Raw genomic sequence first — 19,156 nt, 5'->3', positions numbered from 1 at the left:
ACCCAGCCTGGTTAGTGGCGTGACTGGGATCATTTTCCTTGTCTGATTTTAACACTCTCGCCTAGGACAATCACAAATATTGAAGGACCGTCCTGTTGTCTTTACCACTTCGCCAACAAGCCGACATTCTTTTATTTTGACACGGTTCATTCGACAATATTTGTCAATTGTTTTTTGTTACTTGAATGAGAGCAGATCGAATAAGCACCCTACAGTTAATGCATTACCAGAAGATATAAATGTTAATTTTTAATATGTAGAACTCCGTATATTAATTTTAAATAATGATTTTATTAGATTTTAATTTAATTTTTAACAATTGTTATCATCGTTACAAAACAATTAGAAGTTGATGGAGATTAAAATTAGATTGATAATTAGTAAAATGTCCACTTAATAAGTTTAAAAACTAATACTTCTATGAGTGATACGAAAATACTTAATCGAATATTTAATGACAGTCGCAATGGCAATTAAATAAGGTTATAAGAAAGCACTGCTTAAATGTCAGTCATATGCCACTTTTGACATTGGGTACAAATTACTCCTTTTTATTTTCACAAAGAGCGAAATAATTACTTAAAATTTTAGTTGGAAAAACTTAACCTAAAAGAGACTAACAGCAAACGTCAAATAGAAACATTAGTTATTTCGACTTAACAATATCAAAATCTTTTTACTGAGAGTTAGAGTTGAAATAGAATAGATTTGAAGATAAAATCAGTTGTCACTGTTACGAACATTACTGACAAATAATGACATTTCGAAACTGCAGATATTTTATTAGATTTAATTTAATTCACAATTATCTTAATTAAATGTAATAGGAGCAGTATTTGTTAATCGTTGCTACAAAACAATTAAAAGTATAGAGATAATAATTAAATTAGTAAATAAAATAAATTATTTAAATGAAATTAATAATTAGTAAAAAGCCGTCTAAATAAGTTTAATAATAACCAATAGTTCTGTCAGTGACACGAAATTGTTTGAATATTTAATGACAGTCGCGATGACAGTTATGTTAGGTTACAAGAAAGTATTATTTAAATACACTACTCCTGACAAACTACTCCCTTTTATTGCCACAAGAGCGAAATAATTACTTAGAAATAGACAATTACGAGAATTATGGTAAAAAAAATTATTTTAGTTGGAAAAATATAACCTAAAAGAGATTGACAGCAAACGTCAAAAGGAAATATTAGGAACTGCATCATCGTTTTCCTGAGCGTTCTAGATTGAGTTGAAAAGAAATTCGGCTGTCATTGTTACGAACATAACCGTCTGCGAGTCTACGACATTGACATATCGCTGTCGGTAATTTTTTTACAGGGATCAAAAGGATGACGTTTCGAAACTGCGAAATCCAAACAAACACGGACAGACGATCACGATATCGTCGCAGGCTGGAATAAATTATCAACATTTACCCGTTTTTAATCGGCGTCTTAACTCGCTCCAGGGCCTGATTAATCGCGATTCTTCTTCCTCGCGGCGGACGAGCGTCTCTTTGTTCGCCCCCGCCGGTGCCAACCTATTTTTAAACCTCCCCAACGTCGATACTCGCCTTTGATCTTGCGCCCTGCCCCGTATATCGATCTCCCCCCGGCCAGCCGTTTGACGTTTCTGCTTTTTGATCGGGTCCGAATTTCCTCCCGTAGATAGGAGCGTATACGTATTTTTACACGATATTCTCAGGGATACGTAGCGCTTCCCACACGGTAGGTGCCTTTAATTCTTGTATTTCTGACGAGTCCTTTGGTGCACGATCCGCGGCCTGTGTCCCCCGTTGTTTTGTGACGAGATTTCTGTTGCTTTTATAGAGCGCACGTTTTGGGCCGTCGAATGCGGAGCACTGTCAAAGCCACATTCTCTGAGAACGTAAAAATAAGCATTAATTGGTAATCCATTTTATTCTTCCCGTATTTTATTTAGAGCTGTGGCATGCGATGGATGTTCGTTCGTTCGCTTCCCAGTGCATGCTTCCTTTCGCATTAATTTAAATAAAATCGATAGGTGCGGAACGCGATTTTCGCCTCGTCCCCGCCGTAGTACGGCACTGGTGAGACGGCCGACCAATCGCCGGCGATTTGCCAGACGCCTCTGCCAGAAGCCTCTGGTACCGACCAATAAGTTACGGTATTTTCGTGAGTTAATTTTCGTAGGAGATCGAAAAGGTAGCTGGAGTCGTCCGCGACAAATAGTTGAAGAACGATTTTCACAACAAAATAAATAAATTAAAAGTCGTGAAACGTCACCGTTTCAACCCGTTTCAGCGAAAAAATTATAAAATTACACGTAAGTACCAAGTTGAAATCTTCTTTGAGCGATCGCGATATTTATTAGGCCCACATCTAACTATTAAATCAATCAATTTTTAATGTTGCACGCGATCTTCCGATACATCTTCTCGGATATTGATAAAACATAAATATGCGGCTCTGTAAATCAGTAATATTCGAGATATGGGCGAAATTATTGCCCATGCCAAGATCCGCATAAAAGATACCAGTCCTTATAGAACGTATGTTATTTATTTACAATTTGGTCTGTAATGATTATGTTTTTTGGGGTAATTCCAATTGTATTTTATTAAATTAACAACCATAACAGATACTAAATTGTTATTTTTTTCTTAATCGGAATCGCGTCAGAGTTATATTAATTCTGGATATTTTACAGGTCTAGTTCAACTCAAAAAACCAGCAAAATGACCGACAGGAAAGCAGTAATCAAAAATGCTGATATGTCCGAGGATATGCAGCAAGATGCAGTTGATTGTGCAACTCAAGCTATTGAGAAATATAACATTGAAAAGGTTTGTAAATATACCAACCACTGTTTACATGGATTTAATCGGAATTTTGTTTTGTCTCAAAGGATATAGCAGCGTATATCAAGAAAGAATTTGATAAGAAATACAATCCAACATGGCATTGTATTGTAGGACGGAACTTTGGCTCATATGTGACACATGAAACCCGTCATTTCATTTACTTTTACCTTGGGCAGGTATGTACGAATTATCAGCCTTTTTTTTTTATTTAGCTTTAAGTGGATAAGCTAGCATCACTTGCAAATTTTGGACACTATCATCATGTAAATGAATCCTTGTTTGATATTGCTTTAAATTCAAAATCATTACCGTTGATAATCTTAAGGTGGTCGAAGGTGATTATGAAAAACATTTAGTGATAGATCTGGAGTTGAACAGATTGAATTTAATACTTACCAGTGATAATGAGACTTGTTGCTTAGTGGTATAGCTTAAAAATGAAGAGGGTCAAGGTCCTGATAACAGACAGAGATTTGGTCAGTGTCCGGACAACAATTAAGTTCATGAAATGAAAATAGTATGGAGTAACAAAAGCGCATATTATAATTTTGTGGATATTGGTTACGTTTTCATTCTTGCAGTAATGTCAGGTCTTTTGGATGCTCTGTTTGTGTGTTAGTGCCTTAATTGTAGAAGAATCTTCATTATTAACAGGATGATTGTGAACTTTGGTGATATTTACAAGTTTAGCATTGACTGCATATTATGCATATCATTTACATAAATATCCAATTGGCTGGCAAATATATTCAAGTAATTAAATACTGAGTTTATGTGATTCATGACCAAAGAAAGCTGCATTTCTTTATTATGACAGTGATGATGAAATTCATAAAACACAGCCTTTTTCACTATCTTAGTAAAGATCTGAAGGTATTTTAGATGGCCTGCTTTGTGTTGAGTCTTTGTAGTCCATATCTTTGGGGTTTTCTGTTCCTATGTATCTTGAGTATTGAAATTAAGTTGGGTAGATTCAAGGGCTTTGATTTTTACAAAATGAACAAGTACTGATTGAATGGTGTACTAAGGCTAGACATTAATTCTTATTACAAGTCTCGGCACTGTTGAAAAGCTGCATTGATTGTTGCATGATTTTCATTTTTTATTTCATTCATTTATTATGATTTGTAAGAGACCAGCAAGATATCTGATAGTTGATACTCAAAGTGTTATCTATAGTGTTACTATATATGTCTATATAGTAACATTATGCAGAACCGCTTCGCTTTAAGTACATTTCATGTAATTTCCATCATTATTTTGAAAAACAATGATGAATATCAGTTTAGATCGAAAATTAATTCGACAAATTATCTCATACTGGCGCGCAGGGAATATAAACGTCGTAGGATTCCTGAAGGAGTTCTTAAGGAAACCTGTCGAGCTATCAGGACTCCCTGAGGAAAGGCCCATGTATGCAGACTAAAGCAGAACCTCTACCTAACTTGTTTGCTCTTAAGGCCATTAAAATCTCTTTTGCGTAATTTTTAGCGCTTTACCAACAGTTGATGGAACTATATCCTAGATACATATCTTATCGATAGTTTTTACAATCTCTCTCTTTTTATAGTTGGTTTTCCCACCATCTAGTTCATGTACCTATTACTCAGTTCATGCTCTGACTATATAAAAACTTACCATTTGATTTGTAACATTACTTCTTTTAGATGTCTTGCAGCTAGTGAATTTTTCGTTTTGAATTGTCATTGGAGATACATTTTTCATCGTTAGCTTCATTACATAGATTATTCTTGATAAGTTTGCCAGATAGTGAGAAAACGCAAAGGTTTTTTTTGCAGTATTTTCAGTCGGTTGATGTATCAGACATATTTCTTGTTTAATTCTTCCCAAACTATGTAGACATTCACCGACTGTTGACTCATACAACTTTTAGGTAGTTAATAGCCAATAATACTGGCAAATTGTCGTTTTCGAACTTGCTTGGACCTTCTTTGCCATTTTCACCAAAATCGTCTCCAGATGATTGAAAAAGTAGATGAAATTATTATGACTGTACTGTATGGCCGTCACTGAAATAACACTTTTAAAAAAGGATACTAAATTTTTTTAATAGAGTTGAAGTAAGTATTCCAGACACACTGACCGTGAAAAATACTTTCAGTACAACACTTGACAAAAAAATTGGGGCAGATAATAAATATAGAGTACCCCAATAATAGCACAATCGCCACTTGGGAATCGCCATCGAACTGTGAGAATATTATTGAAATCAAGTGCCCAATATGCCTATTTGTTAGGACAAATCAACATTGCATTGATTGCCAACCTACTGAAAAATTTTATGCTGATTTGAAGATACAGATGGAATTGTGTTTGACAGGATTACCAAAATTCACATACCTGATAATAATTGCATCAAAAAAGAGGTTTCTTCTGTGAATTCTGAAAACTATATTTAGCAGAGCTCTTCTTTCTTTTACTTGACAACATTTGGCTTCATACATTGTCTGTATGTAAGTATTGTTTGAAGCTTCTGTTTACCATAACACACAGAGCAGGTTGTAAAAACTTGATAAAATCATATTCTCCAAACAAATATGTATCAATTATCCTTACCCTGGTGAATTATAGGCCCATTGAACTATTTGGATGTACAGGAAACCAGGTATTTAAATTGCCCTTTTGTAATCTAACCATGATGGGATTTGATTGACACTTGTTGAAGGCTTGAATTTAATTAATATATCTCTTTGTATTTTGAGAATACATGGTCGTTCAGTAGTGAATATTCAGTGAGTTCAGTTAGAGGCCCATTTTCTTCTGTCTAGTTGGCATTGGGATCTTGTAGAAACATATACTGACTGCACACACACTTGTATGACTAAACTCGTCATATTATATTAAATATACGAGGGTGGTTCAAAATATGATCGAGACAAATACTCGGACACGTTTATTTACTATTGAAAAAATTTACAAAAATGTAAAGTTTTTCTAGGTATTCCCCTTCACTAGTTACGTATTTTGTCCATCTTTTCGGAAGTTTTTTGATGCCGATATCGAAGAATTCCTTGAGCAATTCGAACAGCCACGTGCGCACGAACTCCTCTACCTCGTCGTCGGTATTGAATCCTTGACCTCCGAGGGCTTCTTTCTCCAAGCATGTGGTAGTCGCAGGCTGATAAATCCGGACTGTAGGGAGGGGGTATTCCAGTACCTCTCACTCGAATTCTGATATGGTATCGAGCGTGAGAGGCACGGTATGAGGGGCGCGCGTTATCCTGGAGAAGAATCTCACTTCGTGCTGAAATACTCCTTCGTTTCGAGCGATAAGCGGGTTTCACGTGTGTTCTCAGAAGGTTAGAGTAGTATGCAGCATTAACTTTACCCGCGGACTTGGTTGTCTTCGCTTTGACTGGCGCCCCTTCCTTCTTCTTCTTCCACTCTTTAGACGACGTCTTGCTTTCGAGAGTGTAATAGTGTACCCATGTCTGATGAACTGATTTCGCAAAAGCAAAAAAATTTCCGTCGTTTTAATACCTTCCCACACTAAAAAACCAATGACAATACATTGCATTACGGCGGTCGGCACTTGACGTTCACTCATGGTTGTAGCACGCGCGTGAAACATACGCTCCCGATGAAAACTATGCCCACACTGTTCGTAAACGACCTTCAAAGCATACATGCGCGCCATCTACTGCGTTTGTGTCCATCATATTTGAACCACCCTCGTATTTTCAATGTTTTTGGAGATATAGTGACAATATTTATTGAAAGTAATCGTTTCTATATTACCACCAGCAGAAATTGCGTCAATGGTAGCGGGACTTTTGCTCCACCCTATATATAGTTAAAAATAGTCATCTAGCCATTGTATCAACACTACAATGACGATGTTAATTTACTTGAAAACTGGTTAATGGTAATGGACCAAGGTTCAATTTTCCCCCAACTTATTATAACTATATACTTAAATTATGTCAGCGCCTACTTTGTATTTTAATATATTTTGTGGAGGAAAGGTGTAGGTAACATCGTGTCCACTTTTTGCTTAATTTACTTTACTCATGCAACCCTTTAACATTCCTGTGAATTGTAACTATTTTATCTGTGTTTTTTTACAGGTGGCAATACTTTTATTTAAGAGCGGATAAACGGACGCAGCGAGATGCAACTTCACCTCCACTCTCACACCTATTCCCCCCACCAGTATTCCGATTCTAATCTTAAACCGCTAGATTGGACGTTTTCCTTATATATATACATATATGTATTTTTATTTAGAAAGATAACCTCAAAAATAATAAGAAAGACAACCGGACTATTTTCTCACCGAAAATTTCTGGGAAATTTTTTAACTATAGGTTATTTTGTTCTTAATAAATCGTAAGTTTTCGAGCTAAACGAACGAACGAGCGTGATGTGTGCGGGTTGCTCTCTCTCTCTATCTATCTTCCTCCCTCCCTCCCTCTCACTACAATTAACGGAAATGCAAGTGATATATATAAATAAATATAATAGCGTCGTTTAGTTCGGAGATCGTGTTAAAATTTAAAGTTTTTTTTATTTAACTATATAAAATAAACATTATTTTGAAATAAATTTATTTTGTTGGTATTTCTTTGTTTTCTTTTTTGTTTTGATTATCGGTTAGTTCGAACTTAGCTTAAGTACTGCTACCAGCGTGGGTGATTTCGAAAAAGTTAGGGCTTGAATTGCCTTTAAGATAATATTAGCGACGAATCTAGGAAGCCTTTGTATTTAAGCTCTGTTCAATTGTTCTTGGGTTCGAAATGGGAACTGTATATAAACGCACACTGCATTAATAACAATTATGTTTAAAAAAATTAGTCAATTGTCAGATTTATGCTTTTTACAAAAGCTTAATATAAATATTTCGTAAACGCCTGGATTTATTTTCATGTACTTTTGACTGAACGTCTAATCTGTTAGTTAAATGATGCCGGTAATATTAATTTGTTGTACTAGCATAAAATGAGGATAGGAAATCGTATTTGAACACACTGTAACACCCGAAAATCACGCCAGTCATGAGATAAAACAAAGGAAGTTCTGTGTTATCCGTAAGAGAAATAGTGCATAAGTTGTTATATATAAATGATGAATTTCTATGTTGACAGGAGAGTCCCAAAACGCGTTCGACATTTTATTTGTACGGTTCGATTTTTTGTATAATTTAGGACTTACCTGTGCATGATATAATAAATCTTTTTAATCAATAAAGTTGGTTAAGTTTCCCGCGCAGAGTGTTTGTCGTCCATTTTCCTTCTCAATCACTCTGTTCAGTTTAGTTTTTAAGATTTGTTAACTCGATTTTAAGTGGAAATTAACACGTTCACAGTTCATCGCCTGTGAGTCGTGCATTTGGCCTTTACCTACCCGTTTTTGTCTTGGTTTTTAGCCTGTAATTTTGATTATAACGGCAGTAACGATGGTTCAGGAGGTATCTGCGGCAATTGTAAAAACTACAGGAAAAAATCGGAACAAAACCATTCTTCATTGTTCAAAAGTATTGATCTTTCTTAATGTATTATAATATAATAGTTAAGTCATTAAAACTGTTGTTTAATTTCCTTGATACATAAACTAAAATATATAGTTGTTTTGTCAACATGTATGACATTACATTAAACAAAAACACATATCATATAAAGTTCAAGCAAAGGTACAATACAAACATACACCTTCTGTTTGTCAATGTCATAGCAATTATTTCGACAGTGACGTTATATGTTTGTTTAATCAATGGTTACTTGATTAATTTTAGTAATCCTCGTTTAAGGTATAAAATGGTTGTTTAAATAAATTAACGAACAATGGTAATTAAGTCATAGTAAAAGTTGATTAAACATCAATTATATTTATTTTATTAATACCCTCAATCTGATGTTAAAATTCTATCATTACAGAAAAACAAGTAAATCATTGTAAAATTTATTTATTTAAGTAAAAATTAATATTTTGATAAACATGAATATTGTATGTAGATTTATGATAATATGGAAACACAAATAAATGTATTTTTAGTATGTAAAATAAACAATATATTTGAAGGGAAGAAAAATTTAAACATGTACATTAAACTATTTTTATAGATATGGCAGGCGATGCGAATCTTTGTGATTTTAAATACTGAAGTGATACTACTTATTGATTTAATACTTTAACCATGGATGGTGTTTCAGAGATTCTCTACTCCGATCACCATAGTCGTACAGTAATTCTTGACCTCTTTTGATATTTTCCTTTGCCAATAGTACTAATCTTGGTAGTCCTTCAACTAATAATGTTTTTGTATATAAATTGCTGTTGGTTCTTGAATGGTTTATTAGACGACCCATTTTTCCAGATTCCCTTGTGGCATCGATACTGTTAAAATATATATCAAAAATAGAGCTGTAAAACTTTATAGAAGACATACCAGAATGTTTGATCGTTATATCGAAAATAATACATATAACAGCCAGTTGATTCATTCTGTGAATATTCTTCTTCTCGAACATTGGCTTCCAATAAACTTATAAAATCACCACTATATTCTACTACAAAGGAGCCTTTCTCAAAATCTTTTGTTGCGAATACTCCTCTTCCTTTACCCTCAGTATATCTGCACTAAAATTCATAATTGGTACCTTTTTTGGTCCATTTTCTTAAAATCAAACTTACCTCTAAACCATCTTCTACTTCATTAATTATCAAATCCTCTAAATGCCTCTGTTGTTCCCTTAATACCTGTTTTTTGGTTCTTCGCACAGATTTTCGTACAGAAAAATATTCAGTCAGCTGATGATTGGTTTTCCTTACATTTTTGGGTGCCTTCATAATTAATTGCTAAACAAAAACGATCTTTAGATATTTTTTAATTAATATATATTGGATATTCCATTTAAATATGTTTAGATTTCGATCTTACCCTTGACGATGTTTTTCTAGATGATTTGATAGAATAATATAGGAAATTTGTGACTTAAATTATAAAGAATTTTGCAAAATTACTCTTCCTTGTTGTTAGAATCACAAATATATGACCATTTTTACACTATTATTGCCTTAGAATTAAAAATAAAATGGAAAAACAAACCCCATGTATTTCCAGACCACAAATATTTATTTGTAAACAATCTATAAAAAATGGCAACGACGCGGATTACATAGTTTACTTTCGACTGACATGTTATCTATCAAGCCATGTTTGAAGTGCCTTCATTTTCACTGTGGTTCTATAAAAACTAATTTAATAATGTTTCGATATATTGTTGTAATGAAAATAAATTATTTTTTAAAAATTATTTAGAGAAAAATTGTATACGTGACAACTTTGCATTACAACCGTCACTTTGTAAATGACATTAGGTATAGGGATCTGTACTTGCTATATCCAAAGACTGTATTTTAATTAGAATGAGAATAAATTTTAAACCCAATTATAGTTTCTTTACTTTTAATTCAATTCTAATTTATTCATGTATCAATTAATATTTATTTTGTATTATTTATTTATTATATTTAAATAAAAAATATTGAAATATCGATATCTTCTCGACATCCCCCCATCAGATTCATATATAAAATTTTTGCTGAAATGAATAATTATTTAGAAAAGAAGAAAATTGTTCCAGTTTGCGCATGCTCTCTTATAAGAAAAGGCGCCAGAAAAGAATCAGAAAACGTCAAAGAACTTTCTGTTTCCTAGTGAAAGATAAAATTGACTTTTTAAATAAATGTTTGATTTTAATTGATTTCAGGATGATAATATAGGGTTAAAGCAGAAATGATGGAAATAGTGGAGGACAGTGTAAAGTGGCTTTTAACGTTTAAACAAATGACACTTTTTGTTTGTTGAAAACTAAAAATTTAATAAGGAATTCTGCTATTCTATTACTGGACGTTGCTGGGATTCAAATTAACAGCATGTCTAATTGTGTGTATGATTTGGATACTTCAGGAGGGCTTATGGATGTAAGTAAGAGCTTTTACTTTTTCTCTAAAGGATTGAAGAAGGTAGAACTTGTTAAAATGGCGGAAATGCTAATTATACTTCATCAAGATTGAATAAGAAATTTGTACAAGAACTCATAAACATTGGTGATATTATGGGTGATTTCTATAAAGGAAATGATAGGAATTGTTGGCACACATAAAGTTAAGACTGAAACATACCATTCTTTGTTCTAAGATTACTCTAAAAGCCCTTAATAACTTGGAGTAATCTAAAATTACATGTATTTGGATAATACAGAGTTTCCTTTCAACATGTTTTACATCCTATATTTTTCTTACAGCAAATCCAAGCCCTTATAGCTCCACCTACAAGTGACAAGAAAGAGAAGAAAGAAAAGAAACCTGAACACCCATATTTTAAGAGACCTGGCAAAGGGCATAACCATGATTCATGTGATGCTTGTGGGGAAGGTGGAGACTTGATTTGTTGCGATAAATGTCCCAGTAGTTTCCACTTGGGGTGCCAGTAAGTCACATTTTTTATATCAAGTGTAGAGTTCAATTAAAATATTTTTAGTGATCCACCTTTAGATTTCAAAGATATACCACAAGGTGACTGGTTATGTCACAGTTGCAAGTATCACAAGAAACATGGACAAGGAGGCTTTGCCAGAAGAAGATCAAGCAGTACACCATCACCAGGATTATCCAACTCGAAGACAACAAAAAAATTGAAACTAAGCCCTATGGATGTGTTGATTGAGGCAGCAAATGCGATGAATCCCAAGCAGTTTGAATTACCTAGGTCTCTGACTGTTCCAAATACGTTTTTTCCAGGCTCAGACAAAAGTTAGTATATGATTTGTGTGTATTAAAACTATGTGTATCGTTGGTTTTAGTGGAGAACATTCGGTTGTTTAAAAAGTTGAAGCAGAGGGATCATGAGAAGCAGCCCAGTGGTTTGGTGTCCCTGCCAGCAAAAAAATGCGCGGAATGCAGAAAATCCTGTCGAATTGCCCCTTTGGTTGCCTGCGATTTCTGTCCTTCATTTTATCATTTGGATTGTTTGGATCCACCCTTAACCGCACCTCCCACAGGCATATGGATGTGTCCCTTGCATATTGAGCATACCCTGGTTAGTATTAAATGATGCCAGATAACATTTACACCATTTTATATGTAAGGTAATCATTAAAGATGTACAAAAGCAATACCAATGGTAATGATAACAAATATTAGTGATTTGTGAAGATGCTATTTAAAAATAACTCGTATTACTGATAATTTGGTAAAGAACATCCTTTTTCTTCAGGATTCCAATGTCCTTACTTCAGTTTCTCTGTGTGAAAGGATAAAACTGTGGGACAAATTTTCGACTCCTGTAGATCAAGACACAATTAAGTTAGAGTTTTTCAGGAAAATTCATAGAAAAAACCCACCATTTCGTATCAAAAGAATCCTACCAAAATCTCCGAAGGTATTATAGTGTTTAGTGATGCGTAAACTAGGGTTTAAAATGGGGATTTTAGGTTCAAGTGCCTGAAATGGTCAAGTATCATTACAAGAAACCAGTACATTTATTACCGAGTTTAAAGGATGTCTTAAGGATAGAAAATGTTTGTAAAAAGAAGTGGATTAAACAAGTAATATTTTTCCTGTACCTATAAATACTATTTTATCCTTGAAACCTTTCAGATTTGTGAGGAATTTGAGCAACTAGATGCAGAGAAAGAATTAGCGGAAGAAACGAGTTCCGCTGAGACTAATAATAGGGAGAGTGTAGATGAAAAATGTGATATTAGTGAAGTAAGGTCAGTTCACATCGGTTCACCTCACAAATTTCATTCTATAAGCAACATATGTTAATTGATCCTCTAGTAATACTGATAAAACTCAATCCCCCGAAGAAAGGAGATCTAGTGCCCACAGTGGAAGTTCCGACGACGTTTCTGCGTCTTCCTCCCCAAACGGGCCGACGACGAATATCACCAACAACACTTTTTACACGAATAACGTCTTCAACGTGAACATCAACTGTTCAAATCATGGGGCGAAGGAGAACGGTCAGGTGGAGTTGAATAATGGTTATTACGAGAAAGACTTGCTGAAAAAAGAGGAGAATGTTATCAAAGATATCGTCGATGGATATTTTGGACAGGAAGGTATGATTTTGTACATTATTATGGTGTTTCTATTTTCTAACGTAACATTATCTATTTTCTTAGAAAAACAATGTACAAAAATCTCCGCCAAAAACTAACAATTGTTTATTAATTATGGGCCTCTGTTTTATCGACATTGATACCCATCATCTCTCTTAATTTAAAATTAACAGTTGAAAATTATTATTCATTTTATATCTAATACCTATTTTTAGTTTATTATTTTTATGTATACATTGCCTTTGTAATTAATTACAGCTACAATAATTTTTTACATTACCTTCTTTCAAATAAACTCATAAAGGATCTCTATTTAGTTTTGATTTCATATTTGTAATATTAGATGACAGTAACATTGACATATTAACAATCAATAAATGATTGCATACGATTCTCCGATTTATTCTAATTCCAGTGTTATCTTATTTTAATTCTGACAGCGGTTGTCATCGTTTAGGAGAATAGTATCTTTGTGAAATTAACGCGACATTGTCTTTATTATGGGAATCTTTTATACCGACATCTATCCTCATTAGCTTTTAATTTTAAGGACTCTCTTAATTTTATTAATTTGTTTATAATTAATGTTTTGTACAGATAGTAATTTTAGTAAAATTAATTTTATAAAGGGTTTTAATAAATCTAATCGTTTACCGATAATGTAAGGAATTTATACATCAGTTTTTGTTTAAATAATTCCAATAATTGTTATTTTCTTGTAATTAATTTTGTAATCTGTATCAAAACATTCTTATGATTATTTTAGAAAATACCGGATAATTAAATAATAATTAGTAGGCTTTGCTGTCAATCTGTTGATGTTATATTTGACTTTGACAATGATAGCTGTCAGAATTTGTTTAATAAATCTAAACTCGTTTCAGTCGAATCGGGACTTCGACAGTTGGATGATCGGTTAGTAAAGCTGTTGGCGTTCCAGAGACTGCAGCAATTATTCGGACACATTAACCATTCGCAGAACAACAACGCTAACAAAATGCCTCTGCCTAGCGAATTGCTTACGCCGGACGATATCGACAGGATTAGCAGGTAGGATTGAATCTAATCAGAGGAAACAGGAAACGTTATTGTACGTTGTTTTTTTTTCTCGCTTTAAAGAGTTTTCGCTAGTCCCAAGAAAAAATACAAGCTGAAATCGTCGTGCATCAGGGCGAGGGCTATGCTGTGCCCGGTGGTTTCCAAGCATTTTTACAATGTGAGAACCAGGGAAGTCGATCCCACGGACGTTAGGCACGACGCGAGTTTTATGGGATTCCGGCCGACCGTCTCGACGAGATTCCCCGAGGCGGTGGCGATGCGATACAGGGTAATCCACATCGGTAAGGGGTCGGCCAACGATGTCGACCTGGAGAAGTTCGGGTATTGTAATTATATTTATGCAAAGCATGCCGTGATTTTTTTCGATGATGTAAGTATTTTCCTTGGTTCTTGTTCGTTCGAAATGTTCCTTATGATATTTTTTTAGTATACAAAAAGTTACGAATTAATAAACTATGCTTCGTCTGGTACTTACGTCAACAACGTACTGTATTCCAATAATATTTCCATTAAGAGAACAGGCGATACGACTGTGGGAAATGGTACCAACGATATCGATAAGAATACGACTGCATCACCAGAAGAAAAGGTTAGTTTACTTATACTAGGGGATAATTCTAATATTAAACCTGGAAGGAAGTAATCTACGTTTTTTAAACTGTGTTTTAAATATCTTTTTTGTACGAAAATTCAGCTTCCGTATTTTTGTACCAGTAAAACTGGGAAAGTAGTTGAAGGGTTGACTTGAAATTATCGCGCAACATTCTCTTTTGATTTAGCAGTGGTTTTATATACTGTTTACTCTGAACTTTCGTCGGAAAGGGAAAATTTTAGGTTGACGTAATTTGTCATAGTTAAATTGCCACGGTTACTGTTATCGTTTGAACGCTAATCGAACAATGCGTTTTCTTGGTTAGTCATTGTTCCCTAGAACGCTTATTTACACCGTCAATGATTGCACGATATCAGGGTAAGTAACAGCGTAGCGGATATAGAAGAACGCGCCTTTTGTCGACGTCCTGCATTTAATGACATTCCGCGATAATAAAAATGTTGGTTGTTTGCTGCATCAGCAAAACATTCTTTTTTCTTTTTCGATTATTTCATACAACTTGATTGCTCAAAGTTTGAATAATGTTCGAGACGTTTGAGATGGATATTTTGAATGATTACTAAATGAGTTTTTTTGAAATGTTATGTTGTTGTTTTGTTTTTTATTCGATTATGCAATTCCTAGGCATTCTTTATGTTTTATTATAATTTAAATGGTAACATAGCTCTTTATTTTTTTTTTGATTTTTTTGTTTTTTCCTTGTTACCACCTCATTTGAACGTACACTACGTTCTGCATCATCGGTGTCTCTACGACCACGTTTGAAGTCAGCAGACCAACGTTTTATTGTTGTTTCTGATGGGGCGGGGTCCTTATAACACTTTTCATGTCATTGCTTCGCTTGAGCGGTATTTTTTCCAATTGAGAATTGTAAAATTAAAACACGAAATTATTTTTGATCTGTTGCTTTGAAAATAACGAAAGTAGTCACTCTGAGTACAATAACTTTCATTTGAAGGTTGGTGCTAACTGAAAAAGCAATAAAACTGGCACTATTTATGAGCCGGGGACTTTTCAGCTCATGTGTTATATAGCAAATATTTGTGTTATCCAAGATTAATCTTTCACAGAAAACACTATAATTCTTCTTTAACTTGTCTATTCTCAAAACACTCTCAAGACACTAAAGTCAAAATTCTGCCATAAATTTTATAATATTGATGTAAGCATAAGAAACAAAAGGCTGTTTTTTTATTTTAGATATGCATCATTTTGTAAAGAACTTACCTTCTCTTCCACAAAATATAATGTTTCTCATCAGTTTTAATTTCGTTTAATTTTATGAAAACTTCAACAAGTCTTTAGCAATAAATACATTTTCAACATTTATCTTTTTAGTAGCCTTGGGAACAATCGACTGAAAACAGTCGATAGTCGCAAAACAGTGGATAGTCAAAAAACTAGCGTAATTACTATTTTCAAATGCACGGTTCAACTGTTTTTATCAATTCGTGATGTCAGACGAAGATGTACGAACCCTTTCCTGTATAAATTGTGAGAGAGCAAAGGGCGGAGATAATTGCTTGGAGCAGTTAATTTTATATCACTACATAGTATAAAACAAAGTCGCATTTTCTGTCCATGTATCCTTATGTGCGCTTAAATCTTTAAAACTACGCAACGGATTTTGATGCGGTTTCTTTCAATAGGTAGAGTGATTCAAGAGGAAGGTTTATATGTATAATACATGCATAATATACTAAGGCAACATTGCTAATTTTAGAGGTTTCTAACGTGATGTCGTAAATTAACCTATTTTTTTAGGCTTATTTAGCAATTAGCAAAAACGCTGCCTAACCCTACGAGTTAGATCAAATGTACATTAATTTATATCGCTAGTATATTATCCGACCCGCCCCGGCTTCGCACGGGTGCAATGCTGATACTAAATTAAATACACTACAGAAAAAATATGAACGTTGTATATAAAAACATAGCGGCCCGCTCCGACTTTGCACGGGCATAAAATATATATGCCTATGTCACTCAATGAAAACATGATTAAAATCGATCCAGTATTTTTGGTTCATTCATTACTGCCCTTGGCCTGCACGCATTAAATTTGGAGTAAAAAAATTCCTCTTCCCCTATGTTTACTATGAAGATTTCCTGCTATCTTTGGAATATCGAAATTCATACAATTTTTATTACATTACACATTTTTAAACGCAAATTTTAAATTTGTAATATCTCCGAAAATATTTGTTTAATTTACATGCTGTAAGGAACCATATTGATCTATATTAATTGCACACTGTATTTAAGGTACTTAATTCGATAAGGATTAATGCCGTATTGCTTAAAATAGCTTCGTAAATAAGCCATTTTCTCACGTAAAAAGTAAACAATAAAAATGGTTAATGTGGGTTATCCCTAAAAGATAAACATATACCATCGCGGACTTTTTTGTAGACCTTTTTATGGTGTACAATACTGTAGTACATTAATTTGATCTAACTCGTAGGGTTAGGCAGCGTTTTTGCTAATTGCTAAATAAGCCTAAAAAAATAGGTTAATTTACGACATCACGTTAGAAACCTCTAAAATTAGCAATGTTGCCTTAGTATATTATGCATGTATTATACAAAATCCGTTGCGTAGTTTTAAAGATTTAAGCGCACATAGGGATATAGGGACAGAAAAGGCTACTTTGTTTTATACTATGTGTAGATGGACACAATTGTTTCTGATTGTAGGCTGTTAGCGTGGAGTCGCAAGTAAGAGAGGTGATCAATAGGAAACGGAAACTGAACAGACAGGAGGGTTTGCCGCCGTTACAAAATAAGAGAGGTGAAGCCAAGATGGCAGCTGACTGGAACGATCGGTAAGCCGCCGTGAAGTTTACCCCGTAACTGACTTTCACGATAAACATCTCTTCCAGGGCAGAGTGTTGCTGTTCGGCCAACTCTGAAGAACTGAAGAGGGGTTGGGAGGGCTCGGCCATCCTTAATCACGGCTCGTTATTGAAATTCGGCTGTATCAGTTTTGTTTTCTCGATTGTGGATGGTTCGGCGTAAATATTTATTGTACATATTTTTTATGATATTTAATGTTAATTATTAATAAATTATTCAATGTGTCTTTTTGTATTCCTTGTTGTTTTTTTTAACGCTCAACAGTAATTATAACACCTGATATATAAATTGTCTCCGTGTCTGGTTTTCATGGCCTTCTCGGTGTCTAGGAGGTGAGGTGGTTTTTTAAAATTTAATCTAGTGTCATACACTAGTTAGGTGCTGAAGTTTTGATATTTTGCTCTATCCAAGTGAGATAGTATCATAGTGATATAATATATTACTATGATACTGGTACCATATGATAGCTCTATCATACTCATTACCGTCGCATCTCGCATCTTTGGTCGTGTTTATCAATCTTTTCATTTGGGGAATGAATCCAAATAAACAAAAAACATTTTTCATACCAAGAAAATTATGTTACAATCTTGCAAGTCGATTTATAAGCCCTAATTCGCTTTGGAACATTTTGTTTTAACTCAAGATCTTACTAGTAGTGTCAAGTTTTATTGATATTGATCAAAAGATTTAAAAAATGCCCGAGTCACGTTTAATTCATTGCCAGGAATGTACCAACCATCATAAACATTGTATTTTGAAACTACTCACTAAAGAACAAAAAACATTATTCATTAGGATCTGTTTCAAGAAGAATAAAAATTTCGTATTTACAATATATAAAGGTAGGTACGAAAATATCTAACGAAGTTAATCTTAGTTGGCTTGTAAAAAAATAAATGTTTAAAATATTATTGTTCTTATTAAAAAGAGACAAAAAAAAAGACTATAAAATTGGATTTGTGTTGGTATTGGTCGAATACCGTTGTCATGTGAATGTAAATATCATTATAGAGGGTTCTTTCTGAATATAATAAAACAACTCTAACTTACAAACTATTGTCACTGCTTACTTTAGCGTAGTATAAGTCCTTCAATGAATATGCATTAGACGTAATATAATGTTAAAATAAATTATATTTCATAACGTTATTTTTGTTTTATTATTTAACTTACATCAGTATTTTATTGTCAGAGTCAAAATACACGAAAACTTAAATTTTGTACGTTGCATTATACATTTTGATGACGCGCATTGGCTATTTTATTGCTTTTTATTTGCAATTTAGCTATGAACAGAAACAACTGATGAATCATACCGTTCGATATAACACATCCTCATTTCCCGCTCTAGAATTTATCTTGACGCTATTTAATAACCAACCATCAAATTAGGATATAGAAATATTTATTGTATTGCACATTATTCAGATTAACTTTGGAAATAAGTTATATCAACTGTTTTTCCTTCATCAAATGACGTAAACGATATTTGAACTATAAAATATTTAGGTTATGTTACTGTTTTTTTTAAATTGTTTATTAATTTTGATAAAGGTAAATTTTCATTCATTATTTATTTTCCTCTTGGTTTAATCTCTAACTGACATCTTTGAAGAATAAATGGGAATGTAGACTGAAACTGAGATGCATGTTCTAAATTGTGTAATATTTGTTAGGTTATGTTACTGTTATATGTTCT

At 33.6% G+C, this 19,156-nt stretch overlaps 3 protein-coding genes across 5 annotated transcripts; 2 read left to right on the top strand and 1 right to left on the bottom strand.

Moving 5' to 3' along the window:
• The first annotated feature begins 1,597 nt into the window (after positions 1–1,597).
• On the top strand, positions 1,598–7,420 carry LOC143192420 (dynein light chain 1, cytoplasmic). 2 transcript variants are annotated; one of them, XM_076397778.1, is made up of 5 exons: positions 1,764–1,884; positions 2,020–2,301; positions 2,686–2,821; positions 2,884–3,015; positions 6,928–7,420. In XM_076397778.1, the coding sequence occupies exons 3-5, from the start codon at positions 2,714–2,716 to the stop codon at positions 6,955–6,957; spliced, it is 270 nt and encodes an 89-aa protein (XP_076253893.1). In that variant the 5' UTR covers positions 1,764–1,884; positions 2,020–2,301; positions 2,686–2,713; the 3' UTR covers positions 6,958–7,420. The 2 variants fall into 2 exon arrangements, with proteins under 2 accessions (XP_076253894.1, XP_076253893.1); XM_076397779.1 differs by lacking the exons at positions 1,764–1,884; positions 2,020–2,301 and adding an exon at positions 1,598–1,724.
• Positions 7,421–8,746: 1,326 nt separating this feature from the next.
• Positions 8,747–9,914, bottom strand: LOC143192409 (N-lysine methyltransferase KMT5A-A). Its single transcript, XM_076397762.1, has 4 exons — positions 9,738–9,914; positions 9,491–9,655; positions 9,246–9,436; positions 8,747–9,193 (listed from the first exon to the last, which is right to left on the bottom strand). The coding sequence occupies exons 2-4, from the start codon at positions 9,644–9,646 to the stop codon at positions 8,980–8,982; spliced, it is 561 nt and encodes a 186-aa protein (XP_076253877.1). The 5' UTR covers positions 9,647–9,655; positions 9,738–9,914; the 3' UTR covers positions 8,747–8,979.
• A 527-nt stretch (positions 9,915–10,441) lies between these two features.
• LOC143192376 (PHD finger protein 12) lies at positions 10,442–17,688 on the top strand. Of its 2 annotated transcripts, XM_076397701.1 has the most exons (13): positions 10,442–10,783; positions 11,107–11,291; positions 11,343–11,614; positions 11,665–11,900; positions 12,078–12,242; positions 12,295–12,408; positions 12,461–12,576; positions 12,644–12,927; positions 13,812–13,977; positions 14,047–14,356; positions 14,414–14,575; positions 17,296–17,423; positions 17,481–17,688. In XM_076397701.1, exons 1-13 carry the CDS (start codon positions 10,736–10,738, stop codon positions 17,614–17,616), a joined length of 2,322 nt encoding a protein of 773 aa, XP_076253816.1. In that variant the 5' UTR covers positions 10,442–10,735; the 3' UTR covers positions 17,617–17,688. The 2 variants fall into 2 exon arrangements, with proteins under 2 accessions (XP_076253816.1, XP_076253817.1); XM_076397702.1 differs by lacking the exons at positions 17,296–17,423; positions 17,481–17,688 and adding an exon at positions 15,938–16,077.
• The last annotated feature ends 1,468 nt before the right edge of the window (positions 17,689–19,156 follow it).

This window comes from Rhynchophorus ferrugineus, unplaced genomic scaffold, assembly GCF_030347505.1.
Source record: "Rhynchophorus ferrugineus isolate W39M unplaced genomic scaffold, kcgeb_rfMv2 rfM3, whole genome shotgun sequence".
NCBI lineage: Eukaryota > Metazoa > Arthropoda > Insecta > Coleoptera > Curculionidae > Rhynchophorus > Rhynchophorus ferrugineus.
This window is presented reverse-complemented; position numbering and strand designations above follow the sequence as displayed.

Excerpts from the sequence above, each read along its gene's own strand:
- LOC143192420 (XM_076397779.1), top strand. The coding sequence starts at position 2,714 with ATGACCGACAGGAAAGCAGTAATCAAAAATGCTGATATGTCCGAGGAT. Across the intron at positions 2,822-2,883 it reads AGAAATATAACATTGAAAAG|GATATAGCAGCGTATATCAA; the intron begins GTTTGTAAATAT and ends TTTGTCTCAAAG. Across the intron at positions 3,016-6,927 it reads TTTACTTTTACCTTGGGCAG|GTGGCAATACTTTTATTTAA; the intron begins GTATGTACGAAT and ends GTTTTTTTACAG.
- LOC143192409 (XM_076397762.1), bottom strand. The coding sequence starts at position 9,646 with ATGAAGGCACCCAAAAATGTAAGGAAAACCAATCATCAGCTGACTGAA. Across the intron at positions 9,437-9,490 it reads AAGTAGAAGATGGTTTAGAG|TGCAGATATACTGAGGGTAA; the intron begins GTAAGTTTGATT and ends TATGAATTTTAG. Across the intron at positions 9,194-9,245 it reads TATAACGATCAAACATTCTG|TATCGATGCCACAAGGGAAT; the intron begins GTATGTCTTCTA and ends ATATTTTAACAG.
- LOC143192376 (XM_076397701.1), top strand. The coding sequence starts at position 10,736 with ATGTCTAATTGTGTGTATGATTTGGATACTTCAGGAGGGCTTATGGAT. Across the intron at positions 11,292-11,342 it reads AGTTTCCACTTGGGGTGCCA|TGATCCACCTTTAGATTTCA; the intron begins GTAAGTCACATT and ends AAATATTTTTAG. Across the intron at positions 17,424-17,480 it reads GCAGCTGACTGGAACGATCG|GGCAGAGTGTTGCTGTTCGG; the intron begins GTAAGCCGCCGT and ends CATCTCTTCCAG.